The sequence below is a fragment of the Ctenocephalides felis genome, unplaced genomic scaffold (genome assembly GCF_003426905.1).
Source record: "Ctenocephalides felis isolate EL2017-DRISC unplaced genomic scaffold, ASM342690v1 CF-g0.4_SCAFFOLD_03571, whole genome shotgun sequence".
Taxonomy (NCBI): Eukaryota; Metazoa; Arthropoda; class Insecta; order Siphonaptera; family Pulicidae; genus Ctenocephalides; species Ctenocephalides felis.
The window spans coordinates 60,964,196-60,982,836 of NW_020539725.1; the positions used below are offsets into that span (position 1 = coordinate 60,964,196).

At 25.1% G+C, this 18,641-nt stretch overlaps 1 protein-coding gene across 1 annotated transcript in view; it reads right to left on the reverse strand.

Moving 5' to 3' along the window:
* Nucleotides 1-8,735: 8,735 nt before the first annotated feature.
* Nucleotides 8,736-18,641, reverse strand: part of LOC113386424 — a 14,117-nt gene continuing 4,211 nt past the window's right edge. The window contains exons 3-7 of the mRNA XM_026624205.1: nucleotides 16,674-16,781; nucleotides 16,396-16,610; nucleotides 15,724-15,905; nucleotides 11,619-12,378; nucleotides 8,736-9,045 (exon numbers count right to left, since the gene is read on the reverse strand). Coding sequence (XP_026479990.1) covers nucleotides 8,744-9,045; nucleotides 11,619-12,378; nucleotides 15,724-15,905; nucleotides 16,396-16,610; nucleotides 16,674-16,781 — 1,567 coding nt within the window. The 3' untranslated portion in view covers nucleotides 8,736-8,743. The remainder of the gene's footprint in view (nucleotides 9,046-11,618; nucleotides 12,379-15,723; nucleotides 15,906-16,395; nucleotides 16,611-16,673; nucleotides 16,782-18,641) is intronic.

Sequence of the window (18,641 nt, forward strand, 5' to 3'; positions counted from 1 at the left end):
ATGTTTGTATATTTATAACAAATGCGTATATATTATATATATTGTAGATGATAAATATTGCATCGCATTAACCTTGCTTTGACTTTAGACAATGTGTTTGTTTTTTTATCATTCCACATATTTTGTTTGGACGATGACTAGCTATTTTTTAATTAAATAATATCATTTTCAAATATCGTTAATTAGATAATCGATCAGTATTGTTGATAAAAATAAAAATCAATTCGTTTAAATAAGTGTCTTATATCTTAAATATAGAAAAAGTTGAAAAAATAGAAAAGAAAACCATATTTAACTATTTTATCTGTTTTTGTATTTTAAAAAATTTTATATTCATTTTTATTTATATTCTTAAATTGTATATTCACTGATGATGACATAAATCATTTTTCGAAACGTTTGGCAAAATAAAGACTCCCGGAAATGGTTTTCTTTATTTTAGGATTTTATACAACATTAGTTTATTGTTGTATGTTACTGTAATTTTGTTAACTTGAAAAAATAATTACACATAAATTATTTAAAAATACAAACAATTGAATCATGGTGTAAAATTTTCGTTTGTTTTAAAAACAAACATACTAATAAAGTTTCATGTTTTTACCTGAATGATGACATGCATCAAGTGTCGAAACGTATAACAGTAAAGAAAATGTTTTTTTAAAATTTTTTGCGACGGATGGGCTGTTAATTTTTTTTCAAATAATATATTTATATATATATATATATATATATAAATATATATATATATATATACTATTATATATATATTCATGCATAACTTGTTTAAAAAATCGTGTTTATAAACAATATTAATAATTATTATGGTTTAATAAAATATACAAATATGTTTGAGGAACTTCAAGCAGTAAAAGGAAACATAAAATAATTTAAACAGAAAAATATTTAATTTCGTTTGTAAAAATTGATTTCATAATGTAAATTTATTTTAATATTTAAATATGATTTTTCAAAATATTTCTGAACATCAATATTAAAGTTTTTGATAATGATTAATAGATATCCAGACATGATAATAATATTTAAAAATTTTTATCAAGAATTTCACAAACATAAAAATTTATTAACATATTTACAAATCACAGATATTTATGATCAGTATATTAATTTTAAGATTTTTGTTTAATTTTTAATTAATTGTTTTATTTGGTATTTTGAAATTCAAAAATTCTTATTTACTTGCTCATTATTAAATTTAGTATTTTAATCATTATTATTTAATGTCTAAAATATTATTACCGGTAAATATTTACGTTTTTGCAATTCAGAAATTAAAAAAGAACTTGAATTTGATTTAATAATAAAAAGTAAATTTTCAGAATATCATTAAAAAGTGATTTACTTATTTTATTAGATTTTTATATTCTTTATAAATTTATATATTATTTGTTAACAGTTTAGATAAAAATGTACTTCTTGTAATAATGAAAATAAATTTGTTCAATTTATTTTTATTATTAATTCATTTCATTTCATCCTCGACCAAAAAATATTAGTCAAAAAATAAATCATTCATTTAAATTTATATATAATTGATATATAATATATAATTTATATTTTTATAATTTATTATATATATATATATATATATATATATATAAATTTCGTTTAAATTTATATTATATTTCTGTTTATATATTATATTAGTGAATATTTTAAATACTACCAGCAATATAAACTAATTTATTTTTTTGTGTTTTTTTTTTAATTTTAAAGCTTTTAATAGTAAAAGTTTATTGCTGGTAGTATTTAAAATATTCACTAATACAATATATAAACAGAAATATAATATAAATTTAAAACGAAATTTGTATATATAAATTATAAAAATATAAATTATATATTATATATTAATTATATATAAATTTAAATGAATGATTTACTTTTTGACTAATATTTTAGTATTTTTTAGTAATACTAAATTGTAATTTTGGTAATACTAATTAGTATTTTTTACTTTCTTGATATTTTATGAAAAGAAAACGCACAAAAACAAGTTTATCAAGACAAACAAATTATAACTATAATTATCAAGTAAAAACATATTTACATAAGTGAATAATTTGTTATAGCTAGTAATAGTAAATATTTACTATATTACCATTTATATATAGGTATTAACCTCAAATATCAGTTTTTGATTATTACTATTATTATACTTGAAATTTTATTTACTGTGTAGTGTAAAACAAGTATAATATAGTAAATATTTACTTGCAACTTTTACATAAACAAATAAATCTCAATCTTTTCCTCAATTCTAACCTTTAAGTCCTTTTTGTAGTTCGGCAATTGGTTATCCGACGGCGTCGACATTTTAGTTGGGTATTTAGCACAAAACTGGATTAAATAATTGTTAATAAAAACAAATGAATAGAATATTGTTTATTCTATAACTTTTCCACTAATAAGATGTCGCCGGTTCAAAAGTCGTACGCGTACTAAACGTGAAGTAAATAATTTGTATGTATTTATTCCTATGGCTTACGTCGGCAAAACTCTGTATATATACATGTATATATACATATATACATACATATTTGTATTTGTATTTCTTTGGGGTTTGAGAAGTTTGTGGTCAGTTGTTCTCGAACGGTGGTCCGTGATAAACTTTTGCGATGAAAACAACGTTTAAATTTTATGTGCTCAATTCTGGATGCTTAAATTGATATCGATTATAAAAAGTCATACAAAGTTTAATTTTATTTATAAAAAGTTAATTTCAGTAAAATAAATAATGGTTTGGTTTTGTCGTCAGTTGTTCTCGAACGGTGGTCCGTGGTAAACTTTCGTCTTATTTGTCACATTTACTAAAAGCATTTTTATAATTTATAAATTGCATTACGTAATAGTAGTGCTAGGCTTAATATCGCTTTAGTTTTTGTACTTAAGTAACTTTGTAATTAATTTAATTAAAATAATTTGTTTTCTGTAATGTATTGTTTCTCTTCCATAGGTAGGTACATAGATTTTTAATTAAAATCAAATAAGCATTCAATTTTTACTGTAATATTGCAATTAAACAGCATCATCTGTAGATTTCATAAATAATTACTACAATTCGATTAATATTTATAAAATTTTATACTAAAAAACATACTAGAACTAGGATTCATATAAATAAAATCAATTTCTCCTCTAGTCTAATTTTTTTTCTACTATTTTTCGACCTAAAACTCATTTAAAATGATTTTATTATTTGGAGACAGATTTTAACTTTATTAAGAAAAATAAAAAATCGGTATAAAACAAAAATATTCTCATTTCTGAATGCTTGAATTAAAAATTGTTTACAAAAAGTTATACAAAAATTATTCCTATATTTATGTAGGAAGTCAATTTTGTTTTTATTAATACATTTCAATGAAATAGTTTTAAAACAAATTAGTTAATTTCCCGTATGGTAAGTTATAGTAATCGCAAAAAAATCGAAAATGAAAATTTTTATATATCTTTACGTTTCAAAACCTTCTGAACATTTTGGCATACCTTAGAAAAAAATGGATTCATGTGTGTGTGTGCGGATACAAATTTTCGTCGACGATTTCGGAAACACCGATCAACCGATTTGAATATTTCAAAAAACATTCGATTCGTATTGATAAGGAGACGTACTGATTAGTTTTTGGCAAAGGAAGGTCTAGCCGTTCCGAAGATATGGGGCAAAAAGTGCCAAAAACGGTAACGGTTTTTAAGAGAACGGAGCGTCTGATTTGAATAATTCAAAAAGCATTTTACTTGTTTTGAAATAATAACATTAAATTTTATATAACATAGATCAATATTTCAAATATATTATATATATTTTTATTATTATATAACTTTATTTATAAAATAAATAGTAATTAATTAAAGAAAATAATATTTGATATTATACATAATAATATTTATATGCTTCACAAAATCGTTAAATTTTTGTTAGAAATTAAAATTGAAACAAATTTTTTATCTATTATATTAATTATTTATCTATTAAATATAGTCGATGTGAAAATGCTGATTTAATTTTTTAACTTCGGCGTTTGTAATAATTGTAATTTTGATTTAAATTGCTCATAAACATATATTTTATTGACTTTTCGAAATTGAAAAAAATATTTGTGTATGATGATCTTAACAAACATTGTAAAATATTACAGGCCAACGAAAAAGGTATAAATAATTATACAAATTTTTATCAGTCACAAATTTAAAAGTTGCTAAAAATGTAATTAACTTTTTAAATTATTAAAATAAATTATATTTTTTTTAAAATGTATAGAAAGTTTTGCTTCTCAATACCAACAGTATTTTATTTATATTGATATCCTTTACAATTGTTACCTCTTCCTTGTTGTTTTTGTTAAATTTCTATAAATTTTTGCAACAATTTTGCAATTTGTTTGTGAGCATCCGAGTGCAATAATAATAATTGTGTTCTTGAAAGATAACACGATAATTAACACGTTTTTCCTTACAATTAGAATTAGAAATCGATTGAAACTCTACAAGATTTCAAGATCGAATTATAAAAGTATATAAATATATATCTGGTTATTAAAACATTTTCTAAGAATCAGTATTCAAAACGTTTTTAACACCTAAGTAAATTAGTATATATATATTTTATAATATTTACTAAATTAATAAGCAAAACGACCCGATCTTTAACAAATACTCTTATTTTAAACTGCATTTAAAAAAGTATAAAAATGCCATTACAATTTTTAACTTCCCGCAGGAAATTAAAGTAATCGTCCAAAAATAAGAAATGAAAATGAATTAGTATATATATTTTATAATTTTTACTAAAATTAATAAGCAAAACGACCGATCTTTAACAAATACTCTTATTTTAAACTGCATTTAAAAAAGTATAAAAATGCCATTACAATTTTTAACTTCCCGCAGAAAATTATAGTAATCGTCCAAAAATAGGAAATGAAGAATTGATTAAGTTTTTGCAAAGACAGAACTAGCGGTTTCCAGAAAAAAATTGAAAAAAAAAAAGCCATTTGTCGGTCAATATAAATCAGATATTTTTTCTAGTAATAAAAATACATATGATATATTTAAAATATTATTTATTTATTATGCACGTCTTTGGCATTAACGAATACATATATAAATCTTTTCTTAAGTAGAAAAATAAACAACTAGGATACTATATATATTTATATATATAATAAAAAAACAGTATTTAATCCAAAATTACACCTTACAATATTCATGGTCGATCTGGCCGTTAAATTATACAAAAACCTTCAATATAACTCACATTAGTTTGCTGTACTATATATAGAATATAATAACAAAATTTGTCTTTAATAATAATAAGTAGTTGCAAATTCATCTGGTATGAAACAAAACGAATTTAATTTTTTTCTCCACAAAATCTTATCTCATTTCATTATAACAAATAATATTTTACAAACAGAAAACTAAATACTAATTATACATTCTTCTTAAAAAATAAAAATCTCACGTTACAAACTAATAATATCAAATGAAAATCAACACAATGTTTAAACTAATACTTACATTAGTAACATTACTCTTATTGCTCCAAAACAAATGTACAAATAATATTTATTCTAATTATAAACATAACTAAAGTTCGAAAATAGAACTATTTATTCTATTTTGAAAATAGAACTTTGCATCCGCCGTTTTTACTATACGAATTCTTTACAATAAAAGCGGAAGCAAAATTGTATGTTTTCAAATGCAATTTTAAAGTATACCGAGTTGCTGTATGGCTTAATGATGTTAGACAATATTGTTAAATGTTTAATTTTAAATAAATTCGCCAAATGCATCATTCATATTAAACTAATGGATATAAAGTTATGGGCATTTCTACTACATTAGTACAAAACTATAAGTATCAAGACATACAACTTTGCTTCCGCCGTTTTTACTATGCGAGTTCTTTCTAATAAAGGCGGAAGCAAAGTTGTATGTTTTAAAATGCATTTTGAAGTATACCGAGTTGCTGTAGGACAAAATGATGTTAGACAATATTGTTAAATATTTAATTTTAAAGAAAATCATCAAATACATAATTTAAATCAAAACAATAGTTTAGAAGTTACAAGCGATAAAGTAAAAATATGCACCAAGTATACTTAAATCCAAAGCAAGATTTCGCTACAAACACTATGCAAAAAATCTTTGAAAACCTTCAGTTTGTATGGAAACTAGTATACTTCATGCTCACATTATTTTTGTCATTTCAACTACGATTTTAAAGTATACAGAGTTGCTGTAGGTCCCTATAATATTACACAATATTATCAATCATTTGATTTTGAATAATTTTACCAGATATCATTCACATTAATCGAATGGTAATAAATTAAATAATATTTTTCCAATAAGTTTTGCTGAATCTCGTTTCATTCAACTACATTCTTCTAGTATTCAACAGTTTACTTTTTAACAATTTTAAATCAGAATTTAATTCATGAATCTAAAATTATATTTTTATAATTGGTAAATGTTGTAATAAATCACCAAACAAAATAAATGCAATAAATAAAATTTAATACAAAAAGAAAAGTAGAAAAATAAAAATGAAAGTAATTTTTACAATTCTACATTAAACTAAATTTAATTCTAAGTGTAATGGTAAAAATTATATTTATACATTTGATTTGGAACTTAACACATTTATATATATATATATATATATATATATATATAAAAAAAAATTTCAATTATCTCTTTATAATTGGTAAATGTTGTAACAAATTACCAAACAAATTAAATGCAACAAATAAAATTTAATACAAAAGAAAATGAAGTATAATAAAAATGAAAGTAATTTTTACAATTTTACATTAAACTAAATTTAATTCTAAGTGTAATGGTAAAAATTATATTTATACATTTGATTTCGAACTTAACACATTTATATATATACATATATATATATATATATATATATATACACAATATACTCATAATATAAATTTTCATAGATCATAGGTCATTAAAGTTTATACCTGATTGGTATAAATTATTATAATTTTCTTTGTCAATATTTAATTTTAGTCTAATACAATCAATAATTAAACTTAATAATATAACTCTTATTAACACAAACATTAAAATATCTATTTTAATTCTAATAAATTTTTATTTAGGTCATAATTTTTCTTGTGCATGCATGGAAGCCCTAAAAAACAGGGTTATCGAATAAACAAAACCGTTTTATCGAATTTATTTGTAATATAAAAATATTTGTATACCTTGTGCGTATAAATTTTGTTTATATCAAATATAAAAATATATATTTATAGGAAAACTTAATACTTCTGTAATAAGAAGTTTATTATATATTCGAATATTAACAAACAAATTTATTATTCAAAATAAACTTCAATTTGTTTTCTTTATTTATTGGTAATTACCTTTACCAATTTATATATATATATATATATATATATATATATATATATATGTTTTAGTTTAAAATTCGGGCGTAACATCAATAAAAATAGTATGAGAGTTTTTTAAAAGTTTATTTATTTAAAATCGATACGTTTCGGCTAGCATTTTAGCCATCATTAAGTGGTAATTAAATTAACTATAAAAATTGAAACTAAATAAGTTATATGTAAGAAATTTCATAGAAAATCAATAATAATAATAATAATAATAATAATAATAATAAAGCACTTACAATTTTGTATCTGTATCTTGCTATATTAGCATATAGCATATATAAAATTTCTTACATAATATGACTTATTTAGTTTCAATTTTTATAGTTAATTTAATTACCACTGAATGATGGCTAAGATGCTAGCCGAAACGTATCGATTTTAAATAAATAAACTTTTAAAAAACTCTCATACTATTTTTATTGATGTTACGCCCAAATTTTAAACTCAAATTAAACATATATACCAACATCAAATTCAAGACTATCCAATATATATATATATATATATATATATATATATATATATATATAATATATATATATACATTTTTGAATTTCTTCGCTCCCAAGGGCTCAAATGCTTCCAAATTAATCAAAAAAAAATCATCCAAAAGTTTTAGCTCTTAATTATAACATTTAGATAGTCCACAATCCAATCAAAACTTTTGTATATTTATTATTAACATATGCCAATAAGTAAATTCTTGGCAATTTTGATCAATAAAATAAATATTACTATCATCAATAAAATAAATATTTTGCTGCAAAATTAATTTTGATGCCATGATGAATAAATACTTTGTTAAACAGTCTAAATGGATTTAATTAGAGGTTAAGTGTTTTATAAATATTTTTGACAAATGTTTATAAATGCTTTATAAACAAGTTTATAAATTTATTTAATAATTAATAGACGAAACTTTTAATCGAATTGCGGACTATCTAAATGTTAATATTAAAAGCTAAAACTTTTAGAGAATTTTTTTTTATCACTTTGGAAGCATTTGAGCCCTTGGAAGCAAAGAAATTCGAAAAAGTCCATATTAAGGACCAACTAAAGTATATATATACATACAGGATGTTCCGAATAAAAATTTGACCACAAGAAATCTAGCCCTAAAACTTAGAGCTTTGCTCAAACTGTGACCAGTTATTTATTTTTATTTGTAACAAAGCTTTTAATTGAATTGCAGATTATCTAAATGTTAATATTAAGAGCTAAAACTTTAAGAGAATTATCTTTTATCTTGGGAGCAAAGAAATTCAAAAATGTCCATCCCAATCAATTTCTATCTACGAATCTTCATTCAAAATAATCTCAATCGAGTTTTTACAATCGCTAATGATTTCTGCATCAGCACCATAGTCGGTGGATGCAATCTGATGCAATAAGACTTCCAAAGTGTTATCACTCACATTGTTTTTATGTCCTGGTAAATTGTTGTTATCGTAACCACTGCTGTTGTTGTTTGTATAGTTTTTGTTGCTGGCATAAGTGTCGTACCAAAGGTGCATCCATAAAAATTGCTGAAGTTGTGACCGGGGAATCTCACGAGCCAGACTGATTACTTCTGATGGTCTTTGGAGTAGTAGAGCTGGATAATAAATAGTGTATAAGTAAATAAAATTTAAATAGTCAATCCTTGTTAACTTCCCGTAGAGTAGTTATAGTAATGAGCCGAAAATCGAAAATGAAAATTTTTGCATTTCTCCACGTTTTGAAGGTTTCTGAACATTTTTTAAGGGACATACTTCAGAAACTAAATGAATGTGTGTTTGTGTATGTTTTATATGTCCGCATTTTTTCGTCCACGTTTTCGGACGCACGGATCAACCGATTTGAATGGTTTAAAAAACATTCGATTCCTATTAATAGGGAGATGTGCTGATTAGTTTTTGGCAAAGGCAGGTCCAGTCGTTACGGAGATACGGAGCAAAGAGTGCAGAAAATAGACATCGAGTTTTTGAATCCAATTTGTATGATCCAAAAAACATTCAACATTCAGTTCGTAATGACAAGGTTATTAGTTTTTGGCAAAGGGAGGCCCAGCGGTTTCGGAGATACAGAGCTAAATGTTTAAAAAAAAGCAGTTTTTGAGAGAAATAAGCGTCCGATTTAAATGATGCAAAAAACTTTCTGCTTATTTCAACATAATAATTGCTTTAAAAAAAATTTTTGTTTCTATTTTTTTTTTCAAAAAATATTTTTGTAATTTTTTGTAAGCGCAGTCTAAGCGCCACTCTGGTACAAATGTTTACCCAAGTGCGTTTAGACTGCTTATGTACAGGAGCACTTTTCCAATTTTGTGAAAACTATTGAAAAATGTGAAAATGTCGCCAAGCTAAGCACAGTATAATTGAAAAAGTCGCACAGAATTATTTGCAAATGCGGTTAGACTGTGACTATGCGGGAGCACTTTTTCGAATTTTGTGTAAATTAGGCTACTTAGATATTTTTTTGAACTTGAATTCGAAATGAAATGTACGATGAAGGAGTAAAGTTTTAGATTTTTTTTATAAATTTTGTGTTTGTGTTGAGTGTTGTAATTTTAATATGTTATACATCAATATGTCTACAATAATAACAAATATTAAAATTGATAGGTTTTCTTGAAAATTTTAAAGATATTTATAATTATACGAAAAAAGTACACGAAAGTCTTATAATTAGACCAGAATACTCATAAACCAAAGTAGATACTGTTGTATTTTTTTAAAAATACTATTGTTTATTGTAAAATGTTCAAATTTTAGTATATTTTACTTTATTATATATACTATAAGAGCAAATACTAAAATTGATAAGTCCTCTTGAAAATTTTTAAATTATTTACAATTTTATGAGTAAAACTAGTGGGGTGGGTGGCATCGTGCCTTAAGGCAAATTGCTGGAACTTCCCGTACCGTAACGAAATGTTCGAGGAATACTGAATGTTTTCAAATAGATTATTATAAATATTGTAACATTGTCTAATATTTATAAATATTATATAAACTGAATTGCAGAGTTAAAATTATTTGTAAAGTATATTAGAACTATAGTCAGAATTAAAAATAAATATTTTCGATATACAAAAAACTAAAAAAAAAAAAAAAAAAAAAAAAAAAAAAAAAAAAGAAAATGAAAAAATTTTTTTTTCCAAAATCGATTATTTTGTTAAGACAAGCAGAAAGTTCTTTGAATCATTTAAATCGGACGCTTAGTTCTTTCAAAAACTGCCATTTTTTACATATTTAGCTCCGTATCTTCAAAATGGTTGGGCCTGCCTTTGCCAAAAACTAATAAACACTTCTCCCAATCATTACTAATTGAATGTTTTTTAGATCATTCAAATCGGATACTCCGTTCTCTCAAAAATACGATTTCTATTTTCTGCACTCTTGGCTCCGTATCTCCGAAACGGCTGGACCTGCCTTTGCCAAAAACTAATCAGCTCTTTTCCCTATCAATAGGAATCGAATGTTTTTTGAACCATTCAAATCGGTTGATCCGTGCGCCCTAAAACGTGACTGGAAATTTGTATCCACACATACATACACACACACACACACACACACACACACACACATCCATTTTTTCTGAGGTATGCCAAAACGTTCAGAAACCTTCAAAACGTCGAGAAATGTAAAAATTTTCAATTCCGATTTTCGGCCCATTACAATAACTTACCCTACGGGAAGTTAATACTAGTTTATGTATGTATTTTGATGTGATGCAACGGAGGAGTAAAGTTTAATTATTTTTTTTTAATATTTATGTTTGTTGTAGAATGTTGTAATTTTAGTATATTATACTTCAATATATCTATAATAAAAACAAATACTAAAATTGATAAGTTTTCTTAAAAAGTTTTAAGATATGTATAATTACATAAAAAAGTACAAGAAAACCTTCGACAAAAATACTCAAAAACTAAAGTAGATACGTAGTAATTTTTTTAAAAATACTTTCATTTGTTCTATGCTATTGTAATGTTCTGGAAATAAATTGATTTATGATTTATGATTTACATTTGATTTGCTCAGATATAACAAACAAGATAGCAAAAATAATTAACCTTACAGTATTTGTTATTAAAGTTTAAAATTTCTCGAATATTTCATTACGGTACGGGAAGTTCGAGCAATTTGCCTTAAGGCACGATGCCATACACCACTAGTTACTTACTTATAATATCAGCAAGTGGATTATCCTTCATCTCCACCTTCCTGATCATGTCCAAAGTCTTGACAGCATTCATATTCAAATCGGATCTCATCAGATTACTGGCAACAGTCGACGTGACTCCGTTTCCCAGAACCAGGAACGAACCCTGGGACACTTTTTGTTTGATTAAAGTCTGCAAATCTCCCGTCAAGTCTTTTTGGGACCTCGATCTGGACGGTCTTGGTTTCGAAGAAGGTTTTGGAGACTGATTAGGAGTCGGTGGTTTGGTGTCAAGAGTTGGTTTGGTGTCAGAATCAGAAATCTGCGTGTTTGGTGGTGGTTCGTTGGATAGTTGATCACCGTCAATTTCCATTTTAACTTCAGTTTTAATAGAGGCATTATCGGAATCAACTTTGATGTCGCCGTCTTGTACGTGATTTAATATAACACTACTCTCCTCCTTGATTTCAGTTTTAACTTCTTCACTTTTAATTTTACCATCCTCAACAAGTCCATTTTCGTTTTGGAAGTTCAATCGTTTACAACTATCAACACTATTGCTGCTATCGGAATTTTTTCTTTTTTTATTCGCGTTAAATGCAAACGTATTGTTATTTGTTTCGTTCTCCTGCACTTTTGCTAAAAGTTTTTTAATGTTGGATTTATTTTGCTCGTTGTTAATAATTTTTGATTTGTTGTCCTCAGTGTTAGGCTCTTCTTTGGTATACGAACATTGTTGGTTGTATCTTAAGGGCTGGTAAAAGTATTTGATTTTTTTGTCCTGGGAAATAAATAGTAAGGTGAAAACGTAAATTCATGGAAAATTAATATATTTGATGAAAAAGCCGAAAATTGTGCGGGACAGGGGGTGTATATTAATCTCGTGAGGATTTTAGAGAAAGGCGGGGGAGGTTGATAAAAAATCGCGGGAGGGAGGGGCCTAGTAAGATATAATGTGTATTTATTTTTTACCTGAATTTTGAAATTAATTAAATTCAAAAAATTCGTTCGGAAAATTTTCCGTAACTAAAAATACACATGATAATATAAATAAAGTGTGAAACATTCAAAAAAAAAAGAAGACTATAATAAGGAGACGTCCATGGGCTTGTCAGTGGTTAAGATATCACGTGTATTTATTTTTACCTGATTTTTTTTTAATCCAAACATTTTCAAAAAAAAATTAAAAAAATACTTTTTTTTCGTAACTAAAATTACACCTGATGATTGGCAGAGGGAGGTAATTTAAATGATTACAAAAATCCTTAAAAAATCGATTACGATTAATGGACGCCCCCTAATTTGTTGTGTAATCGAAAGAAATGAAAAATGATTACAAAACTAATACAAAATTAGAGTTTGTGGTAAGAATGTGAAAATTTAGGGTTGTGTAATAAAAAAAATAGTCCAAATATATATAAAATATAAATGTTATTACAAAAATAGATTCTTTTTGAACAAACATTTCACCTTTACCATGACGTCAGAATTTTTTTTTTATAACTAAACTAAGATTTTAAATTTTTTATTTGATTTTATATTTTAAAAATGATTTGATTACTGAAATGACTATTACAAAATTGAGTTTTATGATAAAAAAAATTTAGGGTTGTATGTGTTTTTAAAATTTTAATTATAAAATATTAAAATCAATGGTTTAAAAAAATTAGAAGTATTAAGAGCGGATAACTCTTGAACAAAAAATAAAAAACAAGTTTTGAGGTAAAATTTAAGTTTTTCAATTGAAATAAAGCAAATTGGTTAAAAAATGAAGATAATTGGTAGTGAATTGATTCTGAAAATTTGGGGCTGTATGCATATTTAAATCCCTCATTATAAAAAAAATTAAAACAAATGAAAATTGGTTTAAAAAAATAGGAAAAGTATTAGGGGCAGACAACACTTGATGTAAAAAAAACAAGTTTTGAAGTAAAATTTAAGGTTTTCAAATGAAATGAAGAAAATTGGTTGAAAAAATCAGAGAAATTGTTAGGAAAAGTTAACAAAATAATATTGCCTAAAATGTTTTAAAGGAAAATTTAAGGTTTTCACTTTTCGGTAAGCTCACAACAGTATTAATGCAAATTCCTTGAAAAAAAAATCACTGATTGAAATCGGTATGAAAATTGTTTCAATTAATTATATAAGAAGAGTAAAAATTTATTTTCAATAAATTTATATTAAATCTTTCATTATAAGAAACTTGAAATAAAGAAAATTGATAAAAAAATGATAGACTTCTTGGGACAGAAGTATTAAGTTTTTCTAAAAATAAATATATTTATGTTTGATATAAACAAAATTAGGGGAAGACACATACTTAATAAAAAAAAGTTTTATGGAAAAATTTAAGATTTTTCCATAAGCTCACAAAAATATTAATACAAATTCATTGAAAAAAATTACTGATTGAAAGCAGGATGAAAATTGATTCTCAAATGGTTGTAGTAAGAGGGTGAAAATGTAGGAATGTATGCATATTGGAATCCCTAATTATAAAATACTTGAAATTAAGAAAATTGGTTTAAAAAACCAATGACAATACTTGATAAAAAAAACAATTTTTGAAGCAAAATTTGAGCTTTTCCATAATAATAATGCAAAATCCTTGGAAAAAATCACTTATTGAAAGTAGGGTGAAAAATGATTCAATTAACTGTAGTAGGACGGTGAAAATTTAGGATTGTAAGCATATTTAAAAATTTCTTTCATGTTTTTAAAGCTTTTCACGAGTTCAAAATAATCTTGGTCCTAAAATTCGTTGAAAAAAAAATACTGACTGAAATCGGGGTGAAAATTGATTTAATTAATTGTAGTAGGAAGGTGAAAATTTAGGAATGTGTACATATATGTTTTTAGAAAAATTAAAAAAGTATTAGAAGACAACGCTTAATAAGTAGTAACATTTTTCATAGTTAAATAAAATAAAAGAAATAAAAAGTTCAATAAATAAAATTCGATAAAATCTTAACATTCATTAACTGAGGGTTGGTTGAAAATTATTCAATTGACGATTACTAAATAGGGGTTTGTGGTAGGAAAGTAAAAATTCAGGGTTGTATTGGTATTTTATTAAGCATTATGAATAATCTTATATAGCTCAAGAAAATCTTAATCAAAATTTAGTTAAAAAAATATTTCCTGTCAAAAAACTGTATGTGGTATGAGAGTGAAAATTTAGGACTGTATGTGTTTTAATAATATATATATTTGTAATATTTTTGTAGCCCAATCGTCGAATTAAAAAAAGATTAAATAACAAAATTATTTAGTCCATTAAACGTTTCGACACTTGATGTGTGTCATCATTCAGTAATCAAATCAGGAAAAACAACAGAAAAAAATAATTATGATGTAAAATTGATTGAACACTAAATTTGTGTAAAATAATAATATACTATTATATTAACAAACGAGAAATTGAAGGAGCACATATTGCCTTCCTATATTTTATGTTATTATTAAAGCTAAAAATAGCTTGTAACCTTGATCAGTGTCCATAATGCACCGCTATTAATAACATAAATAATTTTGTTATTTAATCTTTTTTTAATTTGATGATTGGGCTGCAAAAATATTTACAATTTGTACAAATCTACAACTATTATCAGACAACATTTAAACGCACAACTAATTTACCTTCTTAATCCTGTTGAATAGTTGATTCCTTTCTTTAATTTATGATGAGCATGGTTAATTAATTAAAAAAATGTATTAACGTCAACATTATTAAAATAAAAAACTAATATTCCTAAAGTTTAGTACAAAAAATTACAGTAAGCCATTTGGCTGCAATTTTATTTCAATGATAATATCTTTGAATGATTTTTCGTACTCATTTTTGCAATAATTTGATTATTAGTAAAACATTGAAATTTTATTATTTAAAATTTTATTATTTAAAAAACGATAAGCAAAAATTACTTAATAATATTTATGACGAAAAAGCTAATTCATTCTTAATAGTTAATCTGTATTGAACATTTTATATGCACAAAAATTTATTTTTCTTCTATTTTTTTAAAGTCTTGGATTTAGCAAAAGAAACTATATTATTACTCAATTGAAATCAACTTGTACTTCAGTATTTCATAATTATGCATTTTAATTTTCACTTATTTTTTACCTTTAACTCTATCAGGCCAGCGATAGGGACAACAGCACCTTTCAAACCCGAAGACCAAACTTCTAATATCACAACTGTATTGAAACCTCCTAAAATTTCATTCGACAAAACATTTTGTATATGCTTTGCTGCAACTTCCCTGCAGGCTGCATAAACTTGCCGAAATGCATAAGGTTTCAAACCTAAGGAAAAAACAGAAACACAATTAATAAAAATAATATTAATAATAATGTAGTATTATAAATCTTTTATCATCTACCCATGAAAAACATATCAATTAGTAAAAATAATATTAATAATAATGTATTTTCTCACTAATAATTCAATATACATTATTACTTAAGTTTATATTTGAAGTGAATTAATTTGTCAAATCCTGTTCACATGTGCTCTATTCAACCTACGATCAACAAAATTATTGCAGTAAATGGAGAGGAAAAAAGCGTGTGCCCTGTGAATTTTTTTACTGTGCTCCAATTTGCTTGATATTTTGGAACTATGATAATCTTAATCTTAAGTTCAGAAGTGAAAACAATTTGCACTCCTTCCCAACCCCCGGCATTAATTGGATTATATTATTATAAATCTTTTATCATCTACCCATGAAAAACATATCAATAAATAAAAATAATATAAATAATAATGTATTATTATAAATCATTTATCATTTACCCATGTTTTGAGCGAGCTCTTCAGGATCATAATTCCCGCACCACCCTTGCATGGCTCTCAAAACAATCGGCAATACAAATTTCATTCCTTTAAAAAACGATTCTTCGCGGATGCTTTTACGTTTTTTGCATTTTGTACAAGACCATTGGTATTTATCGACGACTCTGGCTGATGTCCAGGACATTCGGGTGCCTTCACAGGAATCTGTAGCACATCTGAAAATGATAAGAGACAAATATTGAGATTCAAAATTTTACAACAATTAGTTTTTTACTTACTTCATGGAACTTTTCAATACTCCGATGTCTTTAAGATATTGGCACAATTCACCTTCGTGGCCCTTTGATAACATTGGTAACAGATCTCGCTTAAAGTATCCATCAGTACTGAAATTTGTGAAAATAAATTCATATTAAGACGTACAACTTTGCATCCGCCGATCTTATTATACGACTTCTTTACAATAATGGCGGAAACAAAGTTGTATGCTTTAAAATGCGTTTTTAAGTACACCGAGTTGCTTTAGAGCCCTATGATGTTAGACAATATTGTTAATTGTTTAATTTTAAACAAATTTGCCGAAGACATCATTCATATTAAACGAATGGTTTAGAAGTTATAGGCATTTCTATTACATTAGTACGACACTTTAAAAGTATTACGACGTACAACTTTGCGTCCGCCGATATTATTATACGACTTCTTTACAATAAAGGCGCAGGCAAAGTTGTATGTTTTTAAATGCGTTTTAAAGTATACCGAGTTGCTATAGAGCAAAATAATATTAGACAACATTGTTGATTATTTAATTTTGTATAAATTCACCAAATACATCATTCATATTTAACGAATAGTTTAGAAGTTACAAGCAATAAAGTAAAAATACGTACTAGGAATACTAAGTTCCAAAGCAAGATGTCAATACAAACACTATGTAGAAAATCTTTGAAAACCTTCAGTTTGTTTGGAAATTAGTATGCCTGATGCAGAGATTATTTATTAAGTTTCCATTGCGTTTTTAGAGTATACCGAGTTGCTGTAGAGTCATTTATTATTAGAAACATTTGTATATTATTTAATTTTAAACAAATTCGCCGAATATATCATTCGTATTAAACAAATAGTTTTCGAATTATAGGCATATATAATACATTAGTACGTACAACTTTGCTCTCGCCGGTTTTACTAAGCGAGTTCTTTACAATAAAGGCGAAAGCAAAGTTGTATGTTTTCAAATGAGATTTTAAAGTATACCGAGTTGTTAGAAGATATCATAATGTTAGTAAAGATTCCAGATTGTTTAATTTTGTACAAGTTTGCCTCACGCCTCAACAATATTAATCGAATGGTTTGAGATTTATGAAAGATTGAAGAAATAAATGTACTATGAACGCGCTGAGATTAATTTTGTGTTTATAATTTAGACTTTAAAGTATACCGAGTTGCCGTAAGGTGATATAATGTTAGACAACATCGTTATTTATTTAATTTTAAACAAATTTGTAGAATACATCATTCATTTTAAACGAATGGTTTAGAAGTTATATGCAATAAAATGAAAATATCTTCTAGGCATAATGAATCTTATACTTCAAATAATTACTTTATTCAATTGCGTTTTTTAAATATACCAAGTTGCTTTAGAGTTGTTTATTGTTAGAAACGTTTGAAAATCGATTAATTTTGAACAAATTCGCCGAATACATCATTCATATTAAACAAATGGTTTTAGAATTATAAGCATATATTACATTAGTGCAACAGTTTGAGTATCTAGTGTACAACTTTGCTTCCGCCGTTTTTACTATACGAATTCTTTCTAATAAAGGCGGAAACAAAGTTGTATACTTTCAAATGCGTTTTAAAGTATACCGAGTTGGTGTAGAGCGTCAAAATATTAGACAACATTATTAAATATTTAATTTTAAACAAAATCGCCGAATACATAAATTAAATCAAAATAATAGTTTAGAAGTTACAAGCGATTAACTAAAAATATGTACTAGGTATACCGAATTCCAAAGCAAGATTTCACTACAATCACTATGTAGAAAATCTCTGAAAACCTTCAGTTTGTTTGAAAACTAGTATACTTTATACTCAAATTATTTATGTACTTTATTTCAATTGCGTTTTTTAAACATACCGAGTTGCTTTAGAGTCCTTTATTGTAAGAAACGATTGTAGATTGATTAATTTTGAACAAATTCGCCGAATACATCATTCATATTAAACAAATAGTTTTT